Here is a 17,742-nt window from a genome sequence, read left to right on the forward strand (position 1 = left end):
AAGCAGACTTTGATGGAATTAAAGGGCGAGATCAACAGCAATACTATAATAGTAGGGGATTTCAATACCCCACTAACATCACTAGACAGATCCTCAAGAAGAAAATTAACAAAGAAACAGCAGACTTAAAGCACACAATAGATCAACTGGATTTAGTAGATATCTTCAGAACCTTTCACCCTAAAGCAGCAGAATATACATTCTTTTTAAGTTCTCATGGTACATTCTCCAGGATAGACCACATGTTAGGGCACAAAAGTGGTCTCAACAAATTTAAGAAGATTGAAATCATATCAAGCATTTTCTCTGATCACAATGGCATTAAACTATTAGAAATCAACCACAACAGAAAAACTGAACATACTCACTCAAACACATGGAAACTAAACAGCCTGTTATTAAATAACAAATGAGTTAACAATGAGATCAAAGAAGAAATAAAAATATTCCTAGAAACTAATGATAATGAACATACAACAACTCAAAATTTATGGGACACAGCAAAAGCAGTACTGAGAGGGAAGTACACAGCATTACAGGCGTACCTTAAGAAGCTAGAAAAAGCTCAAGTAAACAACCTAACCCTGCATCTAAAAGAACTAGAAAAAGAACAGCAAGTAAAGCCCAGAGGTAGTAGAAGGAAGAAAATAATAAAGATCAGAATGGAAATAAATGACATAGAGGCTAAAGAAACAATACAGAGGATCAATGAAACTAGGAGCCGGTTCTTTGAAAAGGTTAACAAGATTGATGAACCTTTAACCAGACTCACCAAGAAAAAAGAGAGAGGACTCAAATAAATAAAATTAGAAATGAGGTGGAGAAATAACAACTGACATAACAGAAATACAAAGGATTGTAAGAAAATACTATGAAGAACTGTATGCCAAAAAATTAGACAACCTAGGTGAAATGGACAAAGTCCCTGAAACATATAATCTTTCAAAAATCAATCTGAAAGAATCAGAAAAACCTAAACAGATCGATTACAACAAATGAGATAGAAAGTTATCAAAAAACTCCCAACAAACAAAAGCCCTGGGCCTGATGGCTTCACAAGTGAATTCTACCAAATATTCAAAGAAGAACTAACTCCTATCCTTCTCAAGCTATTTCAAAAAATTCAAGAGGAAGGAAGACTTCCAACCAAGCTCCTTTTATGAGGCGAGCATAATTCTGATTCCAAAACCAGGCAAAGACAACACAAAGAAAGAAAATTATAGGCCAATATCCCTGATGAATTTAGATGCTAAAATCCTCAACAAAATATTAGCAAACCGGATTAAGCAATACATGAAAAAAAATCATACAGCAAGATCAAGTGGGATTTATTCTGGGGAGGCAAGGCTGGTACAATATTTGTAAATCAATCAATGTGATTCATCACATAAAAGGAAGGAGAGAAAACATAACTATCATTATTTACAGATGATACGATACTGTATATAGAAAACACTAAAGTTGCAGTCAAAAAACTACTGAACCTGATAAATGAATTCAGCAAGGTAGCAGGGTATAAAATTAATACATAGAAATCAGAGGCATTTTTAAAAACCAACAATGAACTTCAGAAAGAGAAATTAAGGAAACAATCCCCTTCACTACTGCAACTAAAAAAATAAAGTACCTAGGAGTAAATTTAACCAAGGAGGTTAAAGACTTGTACTCGGAAAATCAGAAAGCATTGATAAAAGAAATCAAGGAAGATAAACACAAGTGGAAGCATATACCGTGTTCATGGTTAGGAAGAATAAACATCATTAAAATGTCTATATTACCCAAAGCAATTTATAAATTCAATGCAATTCCTATTAAAATACCAATGACATATTTCAAAGATATAGAACACATATTCCAAAAATTTATATGGAACCAAAAAAGAACACAAATAGCCTCAGCAATCTTGAAAAAGAAGAATAAAGTGGGAGGTATCACACTTCCTGATATCAAGCTATACTACAAGGCCATCGTACTCAACAGCTTGGTACTGGCATAAGAACAGACACATAGATCAATAGAACAGAACAGAGAACCCAGAAATAAACCCACAGCTCTATGGACAACTGATATTTGACAAAGGAGGTAAGAGCATACAATGGAGTAAAGACAGTCTCTTTAACAAATGGTGTTGGAAAAACTGGACAGCTACCTGTAAAAAAATGAAACTAGACCACCAACTTACAGCATTCACAAAAATAAACTCAGAATGGATAAAAGACTTAAATGTAAGCCGTGAAACCATAAGCATCTTAGAAGAAAACATAGGCAGTAAGCTCTCCGACATCTCTCGCAGCAATATATTTGCTGATTTATCTCCACGGGCAAGTGAAATAAAAGCAGGATAAACAAATGGGACTATATCAAACTAGAAAGCTTTAGCACAGCTAAAGACAATATGAACAGAATAAAAAGACAAACCACACAATGGGAGAACATATTCGACAATACGTCTAATAAGGGGTTAATAACCAAAATTTATAAAGAACTTGTAAAACTCACCACCAGGAAGATTAACAATCCAATCAAAAAATGGGTAAAAGAAATGAATAAACACTTCTCCAAAGAGGACATACAGATGGCCAATAGACAGATGAAAAATGTTCAACATCACTAATCATTAGAGAAATGCAAATTAAAACCACAATGAGATACCACTTCACACCAGTCAGAATGGCGCTCATCAACAAAACAACAGAATAAGTGCTGGCGAGGATGTGGAGAAAAGGGAACCCTCCTGCACTGCTGGTGGGAATGCAGACTGGTGCAGCCACTGTGGAAAACAGAATGGAGATTCCTCAAAAAATTAAAAATGGAACTGCCTTTTGACTCAGCCATCTCACTTATAGGAATATATCCCAAGAACGCCATAGCACTGACTCAAAAAAGAAATGCACCCTCACGTCTATGGCAGCATTGTTCACAATAGCAAAAAACAGCCAAAGTATCCGTCAGTAGACGAGTGGATTAAAAAGTAGTTGTACATATACACAATGGAATACTATGGGGCCATGAAAAGAAGGAAATGTTACCTTTTGCAACAACATGGATGGACCTGGCAACTATTATGTTAAGTGAAATAAGCCAGGCAGAGAAAGAAAAATATCATATGACCTCACTCATCTGAGGAACCCAAGGAACAATGTGAACTGAGGAATGGAATTAAACCTGAAGGGAAAGGGGGAGGGAGCTGGTGGGAGGGGGGTAAGGGAGATCTTGAAGGGAATACGGGGGAGGGGTGAAGCATTGGGGAGACACTAGAATCTATGTAAACGCAATGAAGGAAGGAAGGGAGAAAATCAATTGTGTACTTCTGATATTTTTAATAGCTCACTCTGGTGACACTGTGGAAGACAGATTTGGTACAGGCCAGACAAGTAGACTGGTTAAGAAATGACTGAAATAGCCTGACTAGGCAGTGGTGCAGTGGATAGTGTCTACTTGGGATCCCGAGAACCCAGGTTCAAAACCCCAAGGTCACAAGCTTGAGCCTGGGCTCACTGGCTTGAGCATGGTATCACAAAATGACACCATGGTCACTGGCATGAGCCCAAAGGTTGCTGACTTGAACTCAAGGTCAATGGCTTGAGCAAGGTGTCACTAGCTCAGCTGGAGCCACCCCCCCTCCTCAAGGCACATGAGAAAGCAATCGATGAACAACTAAGGTGCCACAACTATTAAGTTGATGCTTTTCATCTCCCTCCCTTCCTGTCAGTCTGTCTCTCAATCCTTCAACAAAAAAGTAAAAAAGATATGACTGAAATAATCTAAATGAGAAATGACAAAGGCCAAAATATTCCTACTAGTGGTGGTAGAAATGGACGGTGTATTTCACATTGTTTGTAAACTGAGTGAATGGGGGCACTGGGAACTAACATGGACAAGGAAAACGAATGAGACATCTGAGGTAAGTTTGGGTTATGTTACAACAAAAGGTCTACATGCAAAGGAGAGATGTCTAACAGGCAATCTGACATGAACCTGAAGCTTGGGAAGATGTCAAAGCTGGGAGTAAGCAAACGGCAATACTTAAAATGTCAATGAATGAGATCACCAAAAAAAGCAAGTAGAGTACTAAAAACTGTGGGCTCAGGACCACTAGAAAACATCAATTTTTAGAGGCAGGAATTAGAGCAGGCGTCCCCAAACTGCGGCCGGAGGCCATTATCCGGCCCTGTAAAGTCAGGAGCCACAGCCAGGGCCACCAACACAGCTGCCTGGTCCATGCAGGTTCGCATTGGATTCGGACAGTCGGTAAAGAAACAATGGAGCCACAAACTGGTGGGCCATAGTCTTTAATTCTAGCTTGCACCCGGCGGGCAAGTAAAAATACACACTGGGCTCCAAAACCCCTCACATTCAGTGCTCACAAAGTCACTGACTTATCCGAGTTTCCTAGAATCAAAGGTTTCTAGCTCACCAGCTTTATTCTCCTCAGTTCCCCATCTCCTTCCTTATCCTAAATACAAACTCTGCACAAACTGGCTTCTCACTCAACACTCCGCCATCTTGGCTGTCTCTCCTGGCCTCCTCCAAGTGGCCTTTCTCTGCTCTCTCCTCTCTGCTCTCCTCTCTAATGATAATCTCAGGAACCAAGAGCCCAAACTCTCGTTCCGCCCCCATTTTATATTGTAGCTTCACAACCTCTAATCCAATATACAAAATAGGGAAGTCTCCAACACAAAGTCACCTCTCCGAGGCATGATTGGATTGCACCACCCCACATCAAAAAGGGTGGGAAAGGCTTAATCCCAAAACCAAGCCCCAGGCTACAAGGATTCTCAACACACATTAATATCACCTGGGCGACGGCCTCCTTGTGGGCAGCGTAATCTTTAACAAAGTGAGCATAATACATTTTATCTGCCCAACAGGCCCCCACCGCACTTCCGGAAGGGGCACCTCTTTCACTGGTGGTCAGTGAGAGAAGCACTGTATGTGGCGGCCCTCCAACGGTCTGAGGGACAGTGAACTGGCCCCCTGTGTAAAAAGTCTGGGGACCCCTGAATTAGAGTAACGATCAAAGAAAGAAATGATCAGAGGTAAGAGGAGTAGAGAGAATGGTGTCATAAAAGCCAGTACATCAGGCTGAAAGGTTGCTCAATCTGTTTTCCATAGGGGCAAGCTCCTACATAATGCCCAAAATCAAGATTTCAAAACTTACCTAAATAGCATATTATTTAGGAATGTGGAAGTAAATGCCAAGAAATCAGCTAAGAGTTAAAAGTGATTGTCCTTGAGGGAAAAGGGGGGAGGGGCGGTGAGTCATCTGGAAATACTGGTTTTTCTTAAAGAGCCCTTACACTAGGTACAGACAAAACAAAAACACTTAAATGGGAAGGAGAAGAGACCAGGATTGGTGGTACACTGTGTGTGAAAGTTCTGGGGTATAAGTAGCCACAACTGTAATACATATAATCCAGGAGATATGGTCACCAAACGACTGTCAACACAAGGTGCAATTACTAGAAATATAATAATATCCTATTCAAATAACAGAATGTACTTCTTAGATCACATCAGGAACACAGAATTCAATTCTGGGTACCATACTTTGAGGGTCCAAATCCCCTCTCACACTCATTCTTCTCCTAGAGCCCCTACCCTAACTCAAGCTCTTAACACTTCACATCTGCGTGAAACCAAGAGTATCCTACTAGTCTTTGTCTCCAAACTACCCTGTATCTTCTAGCCAAAGTAATTTTCTGAAAATCTCTTTTGTTCATAGCACTTCTTTTCTCAAAAATCTTTAGCAGTTTCCTATCGTCCAGTTTCTCTGTTGGACATTTAAGCTCTTTTACAAGCGGATTTCAAACAAACTTTCAATCCAGTCAGTCTGGTGTACTAACTGTTCCCACTGACACACATCATCTCTATCTGTGTCTCCCTTCCCTGTGCCCTCACTCCCATTCCTGTCCAGCCTGCTCTTCTCTGCTTATATGAGCATCTGTGATGTTTTTAAGAAAGCTCCACACTTACTACTGGGCTTCCCCAAGGCCCTTTTACCACAAGGAAGTCTAATTCTTTGGATTCCCACTGCACTCCCTATTGTGTCAATCATTTCAGTTCCCATATACAGAACAACTCTGCACCTCTAACTACCTATCTTTTAAAAGGACCTTTTATAAGTACAAATAATTTTTTTCCACTCTATACCCTCTGAGCATTCTTTTATTTTAAATTTTAAAACATTCATTTGGAGAAGAGGGAGGAAGAGAGGAGGAAGGGAGGGAGAGAGGGAGGAAGGGAGGGAGAGAAGGAGGAAGAGAGGAAGAGAGAGGGGGACAGAGGAAGAAAGGGAGGGAAAAAGGGAGAAAGGGAAGGAGGGAGGGAGAGAGAGAGGGAAGGAGGGAAGGAGGGAAGGAGAAGGAGGGAGGGAGGGAGAGAGGAAGGGAGAGGGGGAAGTGAGAAGGGGAGGAAGAGAGGAAGAAGGGAGAGGGGAGGGAGAGAGGGGAGGGAGAGAGGGGGAAAAGGAGAGGGGGAAGGGAGAGAGGGGGAAGGGAGAGAGGGGAAGGGAGAGAGGGGAAGGGAGGGGGGAGGGAGAGAGGTAGGAAGGAGGGGAAGGGAAGAGGAGGGGAGAAAGAGGAAGGAAGGAGGAGAAAGGAGGAAGGAGGGAGGGGAAAGAGGGGGGAGGGAGAGAGGGGGAGGAGGACAGCAGAGGGGAACACTGATCTGTTGCTCCACTCATGTATACATTCATTGGTTGACTCCTGCATGTGCCCTGACCAGATATCAAACCCACAACCTTGGCACATTGGGATGATGCTCCTATCAACTGAATTACCTAGCCAGGGCCCTCCTAGCTTTCTATACACGTCTCCATTCCAGCATGAATCATAATATACAGATTATATTAGCCTGAATTCCCCACCTCTACCTCACTACCTAAGTGTTATATGGGGGCAGGTATTTCTGGCAGAACAGATACACACAGTCAGTATGACATGAATTGAAGCACTTACCCCACTGGCAGTCCTGATGGGTTTTGCCTTTAACTTGGGGACCAAGACCTTCCGGTATTGAGGCGGGACTGCGGCAATGATATCCACCAGGCGGGGCTGTACTGAAAGGCCGTATTTGGCAGCTGTCTTGGTTTTCACCCTGCAAGTAAAGCACCTAGTGTTATCAAGATCACAACATTTCAAGGACAAGCTACCAAAAGGATGACCTATAAATAACATCAACTCCTGTCATCCTCTATCCCTTCATCCAGTGACAACAGTGGCTTTAACATCTGTGAATATCTGGGGCCCAGGACAATGACACCATGTATGTCTCGTTCAAAATAGTGCCCCATCTTCAAAGGAGCCGACCCTTTTCGCACCCTCAGCGCTACTGTATTTGGAATCAGATTCAGTGCGTGTGGGGCCGTGCAGTGCCCTCCAGGATGCTCTGCAATGCCCTCAGCCTCTACTCACTAGCACCTCTCTTCCTCTTGTACCAACCATGAACGTCTCCAGGCACTGCCAACTATCTATGGGGATGAGGGTGGTTGCAAACTGTCTTAGATCAAACAAGCAAAAAAGCAAAGGAGAATTACATAAAAGTATTTAAAAACTTTTTCTAATATAAAATAATGTACACATAAAAACAACATAAAACATATAAGCATACTTTAACAATTATAAAGCAAGCACTTGTACAGTAACTATACTCCAAGAAACAGAATGTGATCAGGTAGGAAATAAGTATCTATCTCACACAGTTTTTGAAAGGATCAACTGAAATAATACATACAATGTGCTACTAACACTGACTAGGATATACAACAGTAAGTGCCTAATAAATGTTAGAAGCTATTAGTATTTCTAGGCTATGAGGATACTTTGTTATAAATGAGTAGCAGAGCAGAAAGCTAAATTCTCAAGAAAGAAATAAAACAAGAGATAGAAAACACGTAGAATTTGATATCATGAGAGATCTACTACTTAAGAATAAGACGCCCTGGTCGCTGCAAAGCTCAGTTTGTTCAAGTATCATCTCAATACGCAGAGGTTGCTGGTTCAATCCCTGCGCAGGGCACATACAGAAACAGATTGATGTTTCTGTTTCTCTCTCTCTCATCAAAAAAAAAAAAAAAAGACTGCCTTCTTTTTTACAGATCCACTTACTTATTTAGGTCGACATCTTTCCCCTGTTCGTGGGCTTCAATTAGTTGTTTAATAACATCTCCTATGGTCAGCATCATTAGCTCAGCAGGGCTGAGATCTCCTGGAAAAGTAATATTTAACAATATAAAAAAATCATTTTAACCATTAAAAATTTTATTAGCAGTTTTCCCTCAAAAATCATTCTGGTCCTGGCCGGTTGGCTCAGCGGTAGAGCGTCGGCCTGGCGTTCAGGAGTCCTGGGTTCGATTCCCGGCCAGGGCACACAGGAGAAGCGCCCATCTGCTTCTCCACCCCTCCCCCCTCCTTCCTCTCTGTCTCTCTCTTCCCCTCCAGCAGCCAAGGCTCCATTGGAGCAAAGATGGCCCGGATGCTGAGGATGGCTCTGTGGCCTCTGCCTCAGGTGCTAGAATGGTTCTGGTCGCAACAGAGCAACGCCCCAGATGGGCAGAGCATCGCCCCCTGGTGGGCGTGCCGCGTGGATCCTGGTCGGGCATGCGGGAGTCTGTCTGACTGCCTCCCCGTTTCCAACTTCAGAAAAATACAAAACATACAAAAAATAAAATAAAAATAATTTAAAAAAAAGATAAACTACAACCTGACCAAGCAGTGGCACAGTGGATAGAGCATCAGAATGAGGGGCGGAGGACCCAGGTTCGAACCCCCAGATTGCTGGCTTGAGCAAGGGGTCACGCGCTCCGCTGTAGCGCCCCCCCCCCCCCCCCCGTCAAGGCACAAATGAGAAAAACAAATAACAACTCATGAGCCTCAACGAAGAACTGATTCTCATCTCTCTTCCTATCTGTCCCTCTCTCTCTCTGTCAAAAAAGGGGGGGGGGGGAAATGCAGTTGATGTCAAGAAGCATAGTGATTAAAAAGAAATTTTTAAAATATGTTTTCTGGGTTTATAAAGACAGCCTGATCAACCAAAATAATTTTGGGCGGCGAAAGTCATTTAACTCTGAATCTCAACTTGATCTAAAAAACGAAGCCGATGTCGATTTCAAAATACTTAGCAGAGGCTCAGTAAAAGGCGCAGTTATTACTATAGGCATCGTTACTGTGAGTTGAGCTGTTAAAACTAGTGTACAAAGCCTAAAAGCTGTGAGAAAATACTTGAAATTTTACTCCGTCAAATTGGGAAGCTAAAGATAGAATTGCTCTATGTTAACTCGGGAGGTTAAAAGAAATGGGCATAACTGTCCCACAGAACCCAATTCGGGGTTGTTTTTAACTTACGACTTGAAAAAAAAAAAAGCTCAAAACAAAACGAGAAAAAAGTCCAGGTGCAATGTGTCCTCAAACAAAACCTTAATAAAGAGTCCGAGAACGAGCTGAATCGACCGATCACTTGGAGAGCATACCTTGTAGAATAAAGCTTTTCCTGCCATTTATGCAAAAGACACCAACTGTCTGACAAATAGAACGAGAGTACTTGGAGAAAGATCTAAAAAGCTCTACAGGTAAAACGCCAAGGCAGGCGGCTGGAGCCGACTGAAAGGCTGACTCCAGGCGGAGCTTCTGGATCAGGCAGCGGGCTCCGGTGGGAAGAACTGGGTTCAGCATCCGACCGCCCAGGTGTTCGCGCCGTTCCCGCCAGCCCCACACCCTCTCTTCCCCTCCCTCCCTTGCGCACCTTTCCGCTTCTGCCTCATTTCTCAGCCGTCGAAGCTGCAGCCACTATAAACAATGTGGCGACCAACTCGGACCTCGGGGGAAAGTTGAGAGCCACAAAGCAACCCCGCTTGTCGTAAAATGGACGTCAATATATCGTAAAGCTGTTCCCAGACGCTGGCGGGCGCAAAGGCCCGCCCCGCCTACTAGTAGCGTCTCGCGCAGCCGGAGGAGGCGGGGCGGGTGGTTGGGGGAGCTTCAGTCCGCCTGCTAGCACACTCAATCAGGGTCTTGGTTAGTACAGTGGGTGGGCAAAGCTTATACAATATATAGAGGCTGCACAGGAACCCTAAATGGATGTGGGTGATCTCTAAATAAGATCTAGGAAGTTGGGCAGGAACATGAGTGGGAGATGGCATGAAGACGAGCCAGCTCGTCTGATGAAAACTAAATTCAGAGCCGGGAAGAGACCCATACAGGAGTCAATTTGAGGTGCTGGTTTGGACGCCAGATGGTCACCTTGGCTTCACACGAAAGGCATGTGTCATTGATAGCCATGAAAGCTATGGAGGTCTCTCCAGAAAAGCTCACGCATGCAGGTTTTATAGAGTTTAGAGGTAGAACTTGAGATTGTTTTCCTAAAACTCATCCATGGTCTCCTTTATTCATGAACTAGAATTTAAGAACCCCTCCTATTAACATAAAGATAGGAAACAGCTGTTTCCAGTTCCTTCCCACCAGAATTTTAACTGGAAGTCTTGAACCACCACAGCCCTGAAACTTTTCTGGTGAAGATCTGTGACTCTCTATCGGGACAAATTCAGTAGTACTTACCTGCTCTTACTGTCATCTTAGTACAATTAGTGCTTGACTTACGACCATGATTGGTTTCGACAGACCGGTCGTAACACAATTTGGTTATAAGTTGAGTAGCCTATATGTACAGTTCTGTGAAATGACGCTATAAAAATCTTTAAGTCATATTTTATCATAATTTTCTTTTATTATTGTTATATATCATAATTTTTCTTGTTCATTTTATGCCATTTGTATCATCTCTACACAATTTTGTTTCTTATTTTTACATTTGTCAGGTTTAAGTAAAACACTGCATTACCAGTACAACTGGTTTAATATTTGCAAAGACAATTTCCTCTTGGTAAACATCTTGGGAGGGGTTTGATGAAAAATATGCAAGACACAAAACACAAATTGCTGTACCGAGTCTGGGATAACAGTTGAAATGGTGCACACGGAGATGGTAGTGCTGCCGGAAGCTGGTCCGCACTGTTGTACACCCAGCTGGGCAACGCTTGCGCTGCCAGACGCAGAGCAGTCGTGGCTAGTAATTGTGGTTGTAAAGTCGAATGGTCGTAAGTTGCATAGGTTGTAAGTCGATCAATATTTGTACCAACTGACATAGTGAGCTTCCTTGAAAAGCTTTTCATGATAGGACACCTCCACAACCTTTTAATTACTTTTCTCAGTCTTTGGTGGACTGTCCTGCCTCACCTCAAAATATTGGTGTACCACAGGGTTCACTTCTTAGCCTTGTTTCTCCCAAGGTGATCCCCAGACTACCATAACTTTAAATACCACCTACTCTCATTTTTTATAGTCTAGTCCTAGCTTCCTCCCTATTTGACATCTTGCTAGATCTTGGTGTCTAATGTGCATCTCACACTTAACATGTTTAAAACAGAACTCTATTTTTACTCCAAATCTGCTTTCCCTACTCTTCCAGATGAGGATTTACAAAAACTTGAATATCATAATTTGTGGCCCAACATTTGTATTTCCACAGTTTGTACTCTGAGGCTGCATACAGAGCATGACTCTGCTCCTTGGACTTAGAAACTGCCTGCAGAACCAACAGTCTCTCTATGTATGCTGTTTGATTTCTGTTGATAAGTAACCCAAAAGCTTTTGTTCTACAGGCCTGAACTGGAACTAGGATGTTAATAAATGCCTAATCATGTGCTACCCACTGTTCTTGTATCACAGCCCTACTTGCTGACCACTAAGTCAGCTCACCATTGAAATGTCCAGTTGCCCCCACCAATCAGTAAATGACTAATGTATGTTTGTTGCCTTGTTTCTCTTAGCAACTCATCTCTTTGAGCATTAACCCCTTTCAACATTTGCTTTTAAAATCCTTGACTTATCCCCTTCAGTTTGGAACATGTCTTCAGTTCCCTTCCCCTCAAAATTCCTGGTCTAAAGATAATATTTTCTTTTCTTTTGTTAACAGCCCCTTTACTCTATCATTCTTATAAAACCTATTTTGTATAATTCCTTGTAGAGCCCTTCTAATTGCTAGGTAGGATGCTGCTGGATTCATGAATTGCTTAATAAAGCCAATTAGATCAAATTTACTTGGTTGAATTTTGTTTTATATAACATCATCTATCTCATCACTCTTTTACCTCACACAAGAACGAGGGAGGTGGGTAGTATGGTTGTAAATTTTAAATAAGGGTAGAGTAGGCCTTATTGATATTTGAACTAATACTTGCTATGCAGCTATCCAGAGGAAGAGTATTTCAGGTAGAAGGAACATTTTGCACACAAGTCCCTCTGTAAGAGAACTTCTGGTGTGTTCAGGAAAGTAAAAAGGCCAGTGTCTATGGAGCAGTGAGTGAGGGAGAGTATAATAGAAGTGAGGACAAGTGCAGATAGGGAATATATAAAATGGAGTCACTTTAGGAAGGGACAGCAGGTGCCCTCTCTTGCTGTGAAAGTGGCAAGAAGTCCCTGAAGCAGCCCAAAAGGCAGGCCAAGGAGGTGGACGAGAAAAATAAACATCGAAACACAAGAAAAAGAAGAGAGGAGAAACTTGAAGAGCTAAAAGTGAAGAACTTGAGGGAAGACTCCTGGCCACAGACAGAATTAAGAAATCTGTCAAAAAGTGGGCTGTTCCTTCTGCCTGGGGCAATGGTGAGCCTTAATTCCATTCCTGTTTGAACATCTGGATTCCCTGTCATAACATCTCTTGCTGCCTATACCTAGAATGCAGTGTTGTCTTGGAGCATGTTGTATATTTATGAATAAACTTTTATAAAATAAAAATAAAATAAAATGGAGTCAATTTAATCTAGTTACTAAAATTATTAACATTATGAAGGTTGCAGCGTAAGGAAAGACCACTCTTGTTCTAACTAGCCTGGGAACTTAAACTTTTTTGAACTTTTTGGCCCTGCATCAATGCTTAGATAGACGTCCTGACCTCCTGGTAACCCTTTAATTACCCCCTGAAGGACTCATGTATCCAGGCCATCTGATTACTCCACTGAAGTAGTATTCATGTATATTCGTGAAGAATACATCCACCTGACATCCATTATCTAGTTAAACAGATGTGACCAGACCTCTGGTGCCCATTTTCCAGCTGGCATGCATCATCTTGACTACCTGACATCTGAGGGATCACTGGCCTGGACCAATCCTGGCCTAAGATTACAGGACCAATAATTCTCAAGAATGTCCTTTTTGCTATAAGAACTTTTAGCTTTTCTTTCTTCTTTGGAACACTTCTGGGGTTTTGTCTAGCTGTGTTTCTAGTTTGCATACTCTAAGACCCTTGAATAAATCTCTATCATTTGTTTTTAGCAAAGCCTCCAGACTTTCTAAGTTCATTCAGCAAAGGTCAGAGAAGTGGGGGGGGGGGGCTGGGGAAAGTCCAGCTCATGTGAGACCTTGTAAGCCATTATAAAGCCTTTGGCTTTTACTCAAGTGACATGGAGAAGTGATTGGAGAGTATTTAGCAGATATGGTATGATTTAAAGTATCTATTTGTTGTGTTGAGAGTAGACTCTAAGGGCAAGAAAGGGTAGGTCCTGGGAGGTCAGTTAGATGGCTATTATCATACCAATGCAGGTGATTCCCAAACTTTGATGCCTATTAGAATCACCTGGAGAGTTGTGACACATCCCAGTGCCCAGGTCACACTCTGTACCAACTAAATCAAAATATCAAGGGTGGAAACCAACCATCAGTGCTTGTAAAGCTCCTTGGGCGATTCCAATGTGCAGCAAAATTTGGGAATCACTGAATGAGGCCAGAGATGATTACAATTTGAGTCAGTGTAGTAAGCTGTGAAGAGGGTGAGAAGTGTTCCGATTCTGAGTATGTTTTGAAGATTTCAACAAAGGCTTCCTGACAAGTGAGATGTGGGATATGAGAGAAAGACAAACATTAACATCAAGGATGACACTGAAACTTTTGGACCAAGGGACTGGAACCATGTCATTGCTGTTAGCTGAAATAAAGAAGACTGTAGTGAAATAAAAGAAATGAAACAAAAACAAAGGAAAAAAAAAAAGAAGACTGTAGTGGAATGTGCTTTTAAGGGGGTGATGAGGGTCAGTGTGTTTGGGCATGTGTTTGGAATGCCTAATGAGCAGTAAAACATAAAAAAAAGTTGGGGCCAGAGATACCAGCTGAGAATCAGAGGTATAGAGGTGACTTTAAGGCTACAAAATGGTGGAAGTGGAAAAGAAAGAGAAGAGACCAAAGACTAAGCTTTGGGGCAACTTATTCTTACCAGATTGAGAAGTAACCTGCCAAGGAGGCTGAGGAGGTGCTGCACGGAGGTGGGAAGAAAGCCGGAAGAGTGTGGTTACCAAATGAAGAAACTGTCTAAAGGAGGAGGGAGGGACCCACTGGGTCAAATGCTCTTGATGGGTCAAAATGAGGATTGAAAACTGACAAGGATCATTGGGAAGTTAAAAATGGTTTCCTGCCTGACCTGTGGTGGTGCAGTGGATAAAGTGTCAACCTGGAAACTCTGAGGTTGCCGGTTCAAAACCCTGGGCTAGCCTGGTCAAGGCACATATGGGAGTTGATGCTTTCTGCTCCTCCCCCCTTCTCTCTCTCTCTCTCTCTCTCTCTCTCTCTCTCTCTCCCCTCTCTCTATAATGAATAAATAAAATCTTTAAAAAAAAATGGTTTCCTGAAATAATAGAAGTGAAGACTTGACTGGAGTAGGTTTATGATAGATTGAGAGGAGAGGAATTTGAGACTCAAATTCGCTCTTTGTTTTAAACTTTGATGAATTAAGAGAAGAGGGGAAAGTAGTCTGCCTAGTCCTGCAGTTGGAGAGAGGGGATGAAATCTGATGCACACGAGAAGGAATGAGCTTCTGATGGGCAGGTGTGTAGATAGTTAATCTATTAACAGACTGGAAGGCAGAGCATGTGAGTGCAGATTCTGATCATGGTTGGGGTTGGCTGTGACGGTGGGGCTTGTGGGTGTTCTCTTGCAGTTACTTCACTGTTTCCACTGAGTGCAATGAAAATTCAGCCCTGTAGGTTCCCCAAGCTTGTAACAGATTAGCATTCAGGTGTCTAAAGACAGGTATCAAAGAATATCAAAAAGAACCCAGGAAGCTTTAAAAATGATCAAAATTACTTTTAGTTATTAGGTACCTCTGATAACGGTTGAAGCAAGAAACAGCCAGTAGAGGGAGAGCTAAGCACATGTGACACGAATATAATTCCGAGGTGTGATGTTTGCCCAGAGATAAGAAGATCCAACAGAGATGAGAAGATGGTATTCATGTTGACTTATCCTTGTTTTGAACTATATGTTGGTTTTCCCATGGTTTTCTTATGCAAGAGTCACACCACACCGTCTTGCCAAAAGCTCAAAGACCACAGTCTAAGTATTATCTTTAATTCTTTTTGACCTCTTTGTCTTCTAAATTCTCCCTTTGGACTAAAAACATACCTACAGTCACTGAAGATCATCCTAGTAATGACTGAGCCTGCCTTTGAAGATCATATATTACCTAAAGTTGAAGTTTAGAAAAAACAACCTTTCCTTTGTATGTAATGTGCACATTTGAGTGGTCAGACCCAGCAAAGTGGAGTAGGTTCTACTTTCTTCTCTGTGGACAGATCTTACAAATATTTTGTTTTGTTCATTTATTTGTTTGTTTGTTTTAAGTGAGAGGAGGGGAGATAGTGAGCCAGACTCCTGCCTGTGCCCTGCCCAGGATCCACCCAGCAACCCCATCTGAGGCCAATCCTCAAGTACTGACCTATTTTTAACTCCTGAGGCTGATGTGCTCAGACCAACTGGACTATCCTTAGCACCCAGGGCCATGCTGGAACCAATTGAGCCACTGACTGCAGGAGGGGAAGAGGAAGATAAAGGGAAGGGGAAAGTGGGGGAGAAGCAGATGGTCACTTCTCCTGTGTGTCCTGCCTGGGAGTCAAACCTGAGAGGTCCATACACCAGGCCAACTATCTAGCCACTGAGCCTCCAGCCAGGGCTGGTTTTGTTTTGTTTTAAATATAAATGTAAAGTTTTAATTCCAGAAAGAGTTATTTAAAATGTGTGAGTGATTCCTGCAATCAAACAATCCAATGTTGTTGGGTGTTTGGTGCATTTCAAGACTTTGTATCAAGAATCAGTTTATCTTTACTACCTCCTATCATCCTTATCTCCTGGCTATCTTGCATTTCTGGGTGTACAATCCAGTGCTTTGTCTCTTTTGAAACTGGGGCATTCTTCCTATATGCTCAAGTAAGTCAGATCCATCTAGATAGCCTTCACCCTCAAAGAAAGGATGCTGTCAGGTGGATGTTGCAGTCTATTTAAAAGGAATAGGGCAGAGAAGAATGTAAAGATGCCTAATTCACATACAGTTTAATTTAAATAAAAGGGGGAAATAGCATAAATCAATTTCTGAGGGAGGAAATTGTTCATAAATTTGCCTCTGATGGCAAATCAGTTTCACTTCTGCTTGTGGGAACGTGACTTTGTGACTGTGGCCACAGAGGGCTGTCTACCCCAGCTGGTTCCACATGTCTACACTAAGGCCAGGAAACCAGCACCATCTCCACTGTGAACTCCTGGAGCCCAAGCAGAAAAAGTGACATCTGGTAAGCTGTTTACTTTATGTAATTTATGCTGTAACATATGGTTGAATATTTTTTTTAAATAGAGTTTAGATTTAAAGAAAAATTGAGAAGACGGTACAAAAAGTCCTCGTATAACCCACACCCAATTTCCTTTGTTATCTTACGTGAAGTATTTGTTACAATTAATGAACCAATATGTATAACATTATTATTAACTAAAAGCTGTACTTGAATTTGGATTTTTATAGTTTTTACCTAGTGTCCTTTTTATGTTCTAGAATCCCAACCAGGGTATCGTATATTTAGTTGTCACATCTCTTGAGGCTCCTCTGGGCTGTGACTCTTTCCCAGGCTTCCTTCGTTTTTGATGACCTTGACAGTTTTGAAGAGTGCTGGTCAGGTTTGAGGACTACGGGTCAGCTATTCTGTAGGATTCACCTCTATTGAGATCTGTCTGGGGTTTTTTTTGTGTGTGTTTGTTTGTTTGTTTTCCTGGTTTGACTAGAGTCATGGGTTTAGGGGAGGTCGAATTAAAGTGTCATTCTCATCACATCACATTGAAGGGACATACCATGGACATACCTTATGACTGCGGATACTGACCTTGCTCACCTGGCTGAAGCAGCGTTTGTAGGTTTCTCCACTTCCACTATCAAGTCACTCTTTACCCTCCCTTTCATACTGTACTCTTTGGGAGCAGGTCACTATGCTACGCAAAGCCCATACTTAAGGAGAGGAGGGTTAGATGGGAGATTTGTTTTTTCTCCCTTTCCTGATTTTCTTAATTTCTTGAGGGAAATGGAATTCTACTTTACTGTTTGTTGAAGTGAAATTAAGGTTGTGTGAAGGCCAATGAACTAGAGATCTGGAGGATCAGGGTTTAGTTTGAATTTTACTTAACGGTAAGGTCTTAGGCAAAGTCACTAATCCTTCCTCTCCAAAAAACAACATATATTTCAGGTATCGTGGGGGTAGTGTTAATGTCATCTTATGCCTCATTAACTCTGGCAAGCATGGGGGAGCACTATTAGAGGATTCAAATTCTAATGAAGTACGTTATGAAAATATCTGCTTGTTTTACTTACCTATTCATCTAGGGGGAAGGATGGAGAACATCATGTCACCCCAGAGCCTCTTCTACTGTAGCTACTTCTGGC

The 17,742-nt window shown here is 41.9% G+C and overlaps 2 protein-coding genes across 7 annotated transcripts in view; one reads left to right on the forward strand and one right to left on the reverse strand.

Moving 5' to 3' along the window:
- Positions 1 to 9,897, reverse strand: part of ELP3 (elongator acetyltransferase complex subunit 3) — a 98,270-nt gene extending 88,373 nt beyond the window's left edge. Inside the window, exons 1-3 of the mRNA XM_066388501.1 lie at positions 9,742 to 9,897; positions 8,109 to 8,208; positions 6,960 to 7,098 (exon numbers count right to left, since the gene is read on the reverse strand). Of these exons, the coding sequence (XP_066244598.1) occupies positions 6,960 to 7,098; positions 8,109 to 8,208; positions 9,742 to 9,760 (258 nt within the window). The 5' untranslated portion in view covers positions 9,761 to 9,897. The remainder of the gene's footprint in view (positions 1 to 6,959; positions 7,099 to 8,108; positions 8,209 to 9,741) is intronic.
- A 4,396-nt stretch (positions 9,898 to 14,293) lies between these two features.
- The window catches only part of NUGGC (nuclear GTPase, germinal center associated), a 58,220-nt gene continuing 54,771 nt past the window's right edge, over positions 14,294 to 17,742 (forward strand). For 4 of the 6 annotated variants that reach the window (XM_066360953.1, XM_066360958.1, XM_066360959.1 and 1 more), the window contains exon 1: positions 16,186 to 16,606. The gene's annotated coding sequence lies outside the window, so the exon portion shown is untranslated. Of the gene's footprint in view, positions 14,312 to 14,888; positions 14,915 to 16,185; positions 16,607 to 17,742 lie in introns of those variants that run through there. The other 2 variants (XM_066360955.1, XM_066360954.1) reach the window with 2 other exon arrangements.

Source organism: Saccopteryx leptura, chromosome 1 (genome assembly GCF_036850995.1).
Source record: "Saccopteryx leptura isolate mSacLep1 chromosome 1, mSacLep1_pri_phased_curated, whole genome shotgun sequence".
NCBI classification, from domain to species: domain Eukaryota; kingdom Metazoa; phylum Chordata; class Mammalia; order Chiroptera; family Emballonuridae; genus Saccopteryx; species Saccopteryx leptura.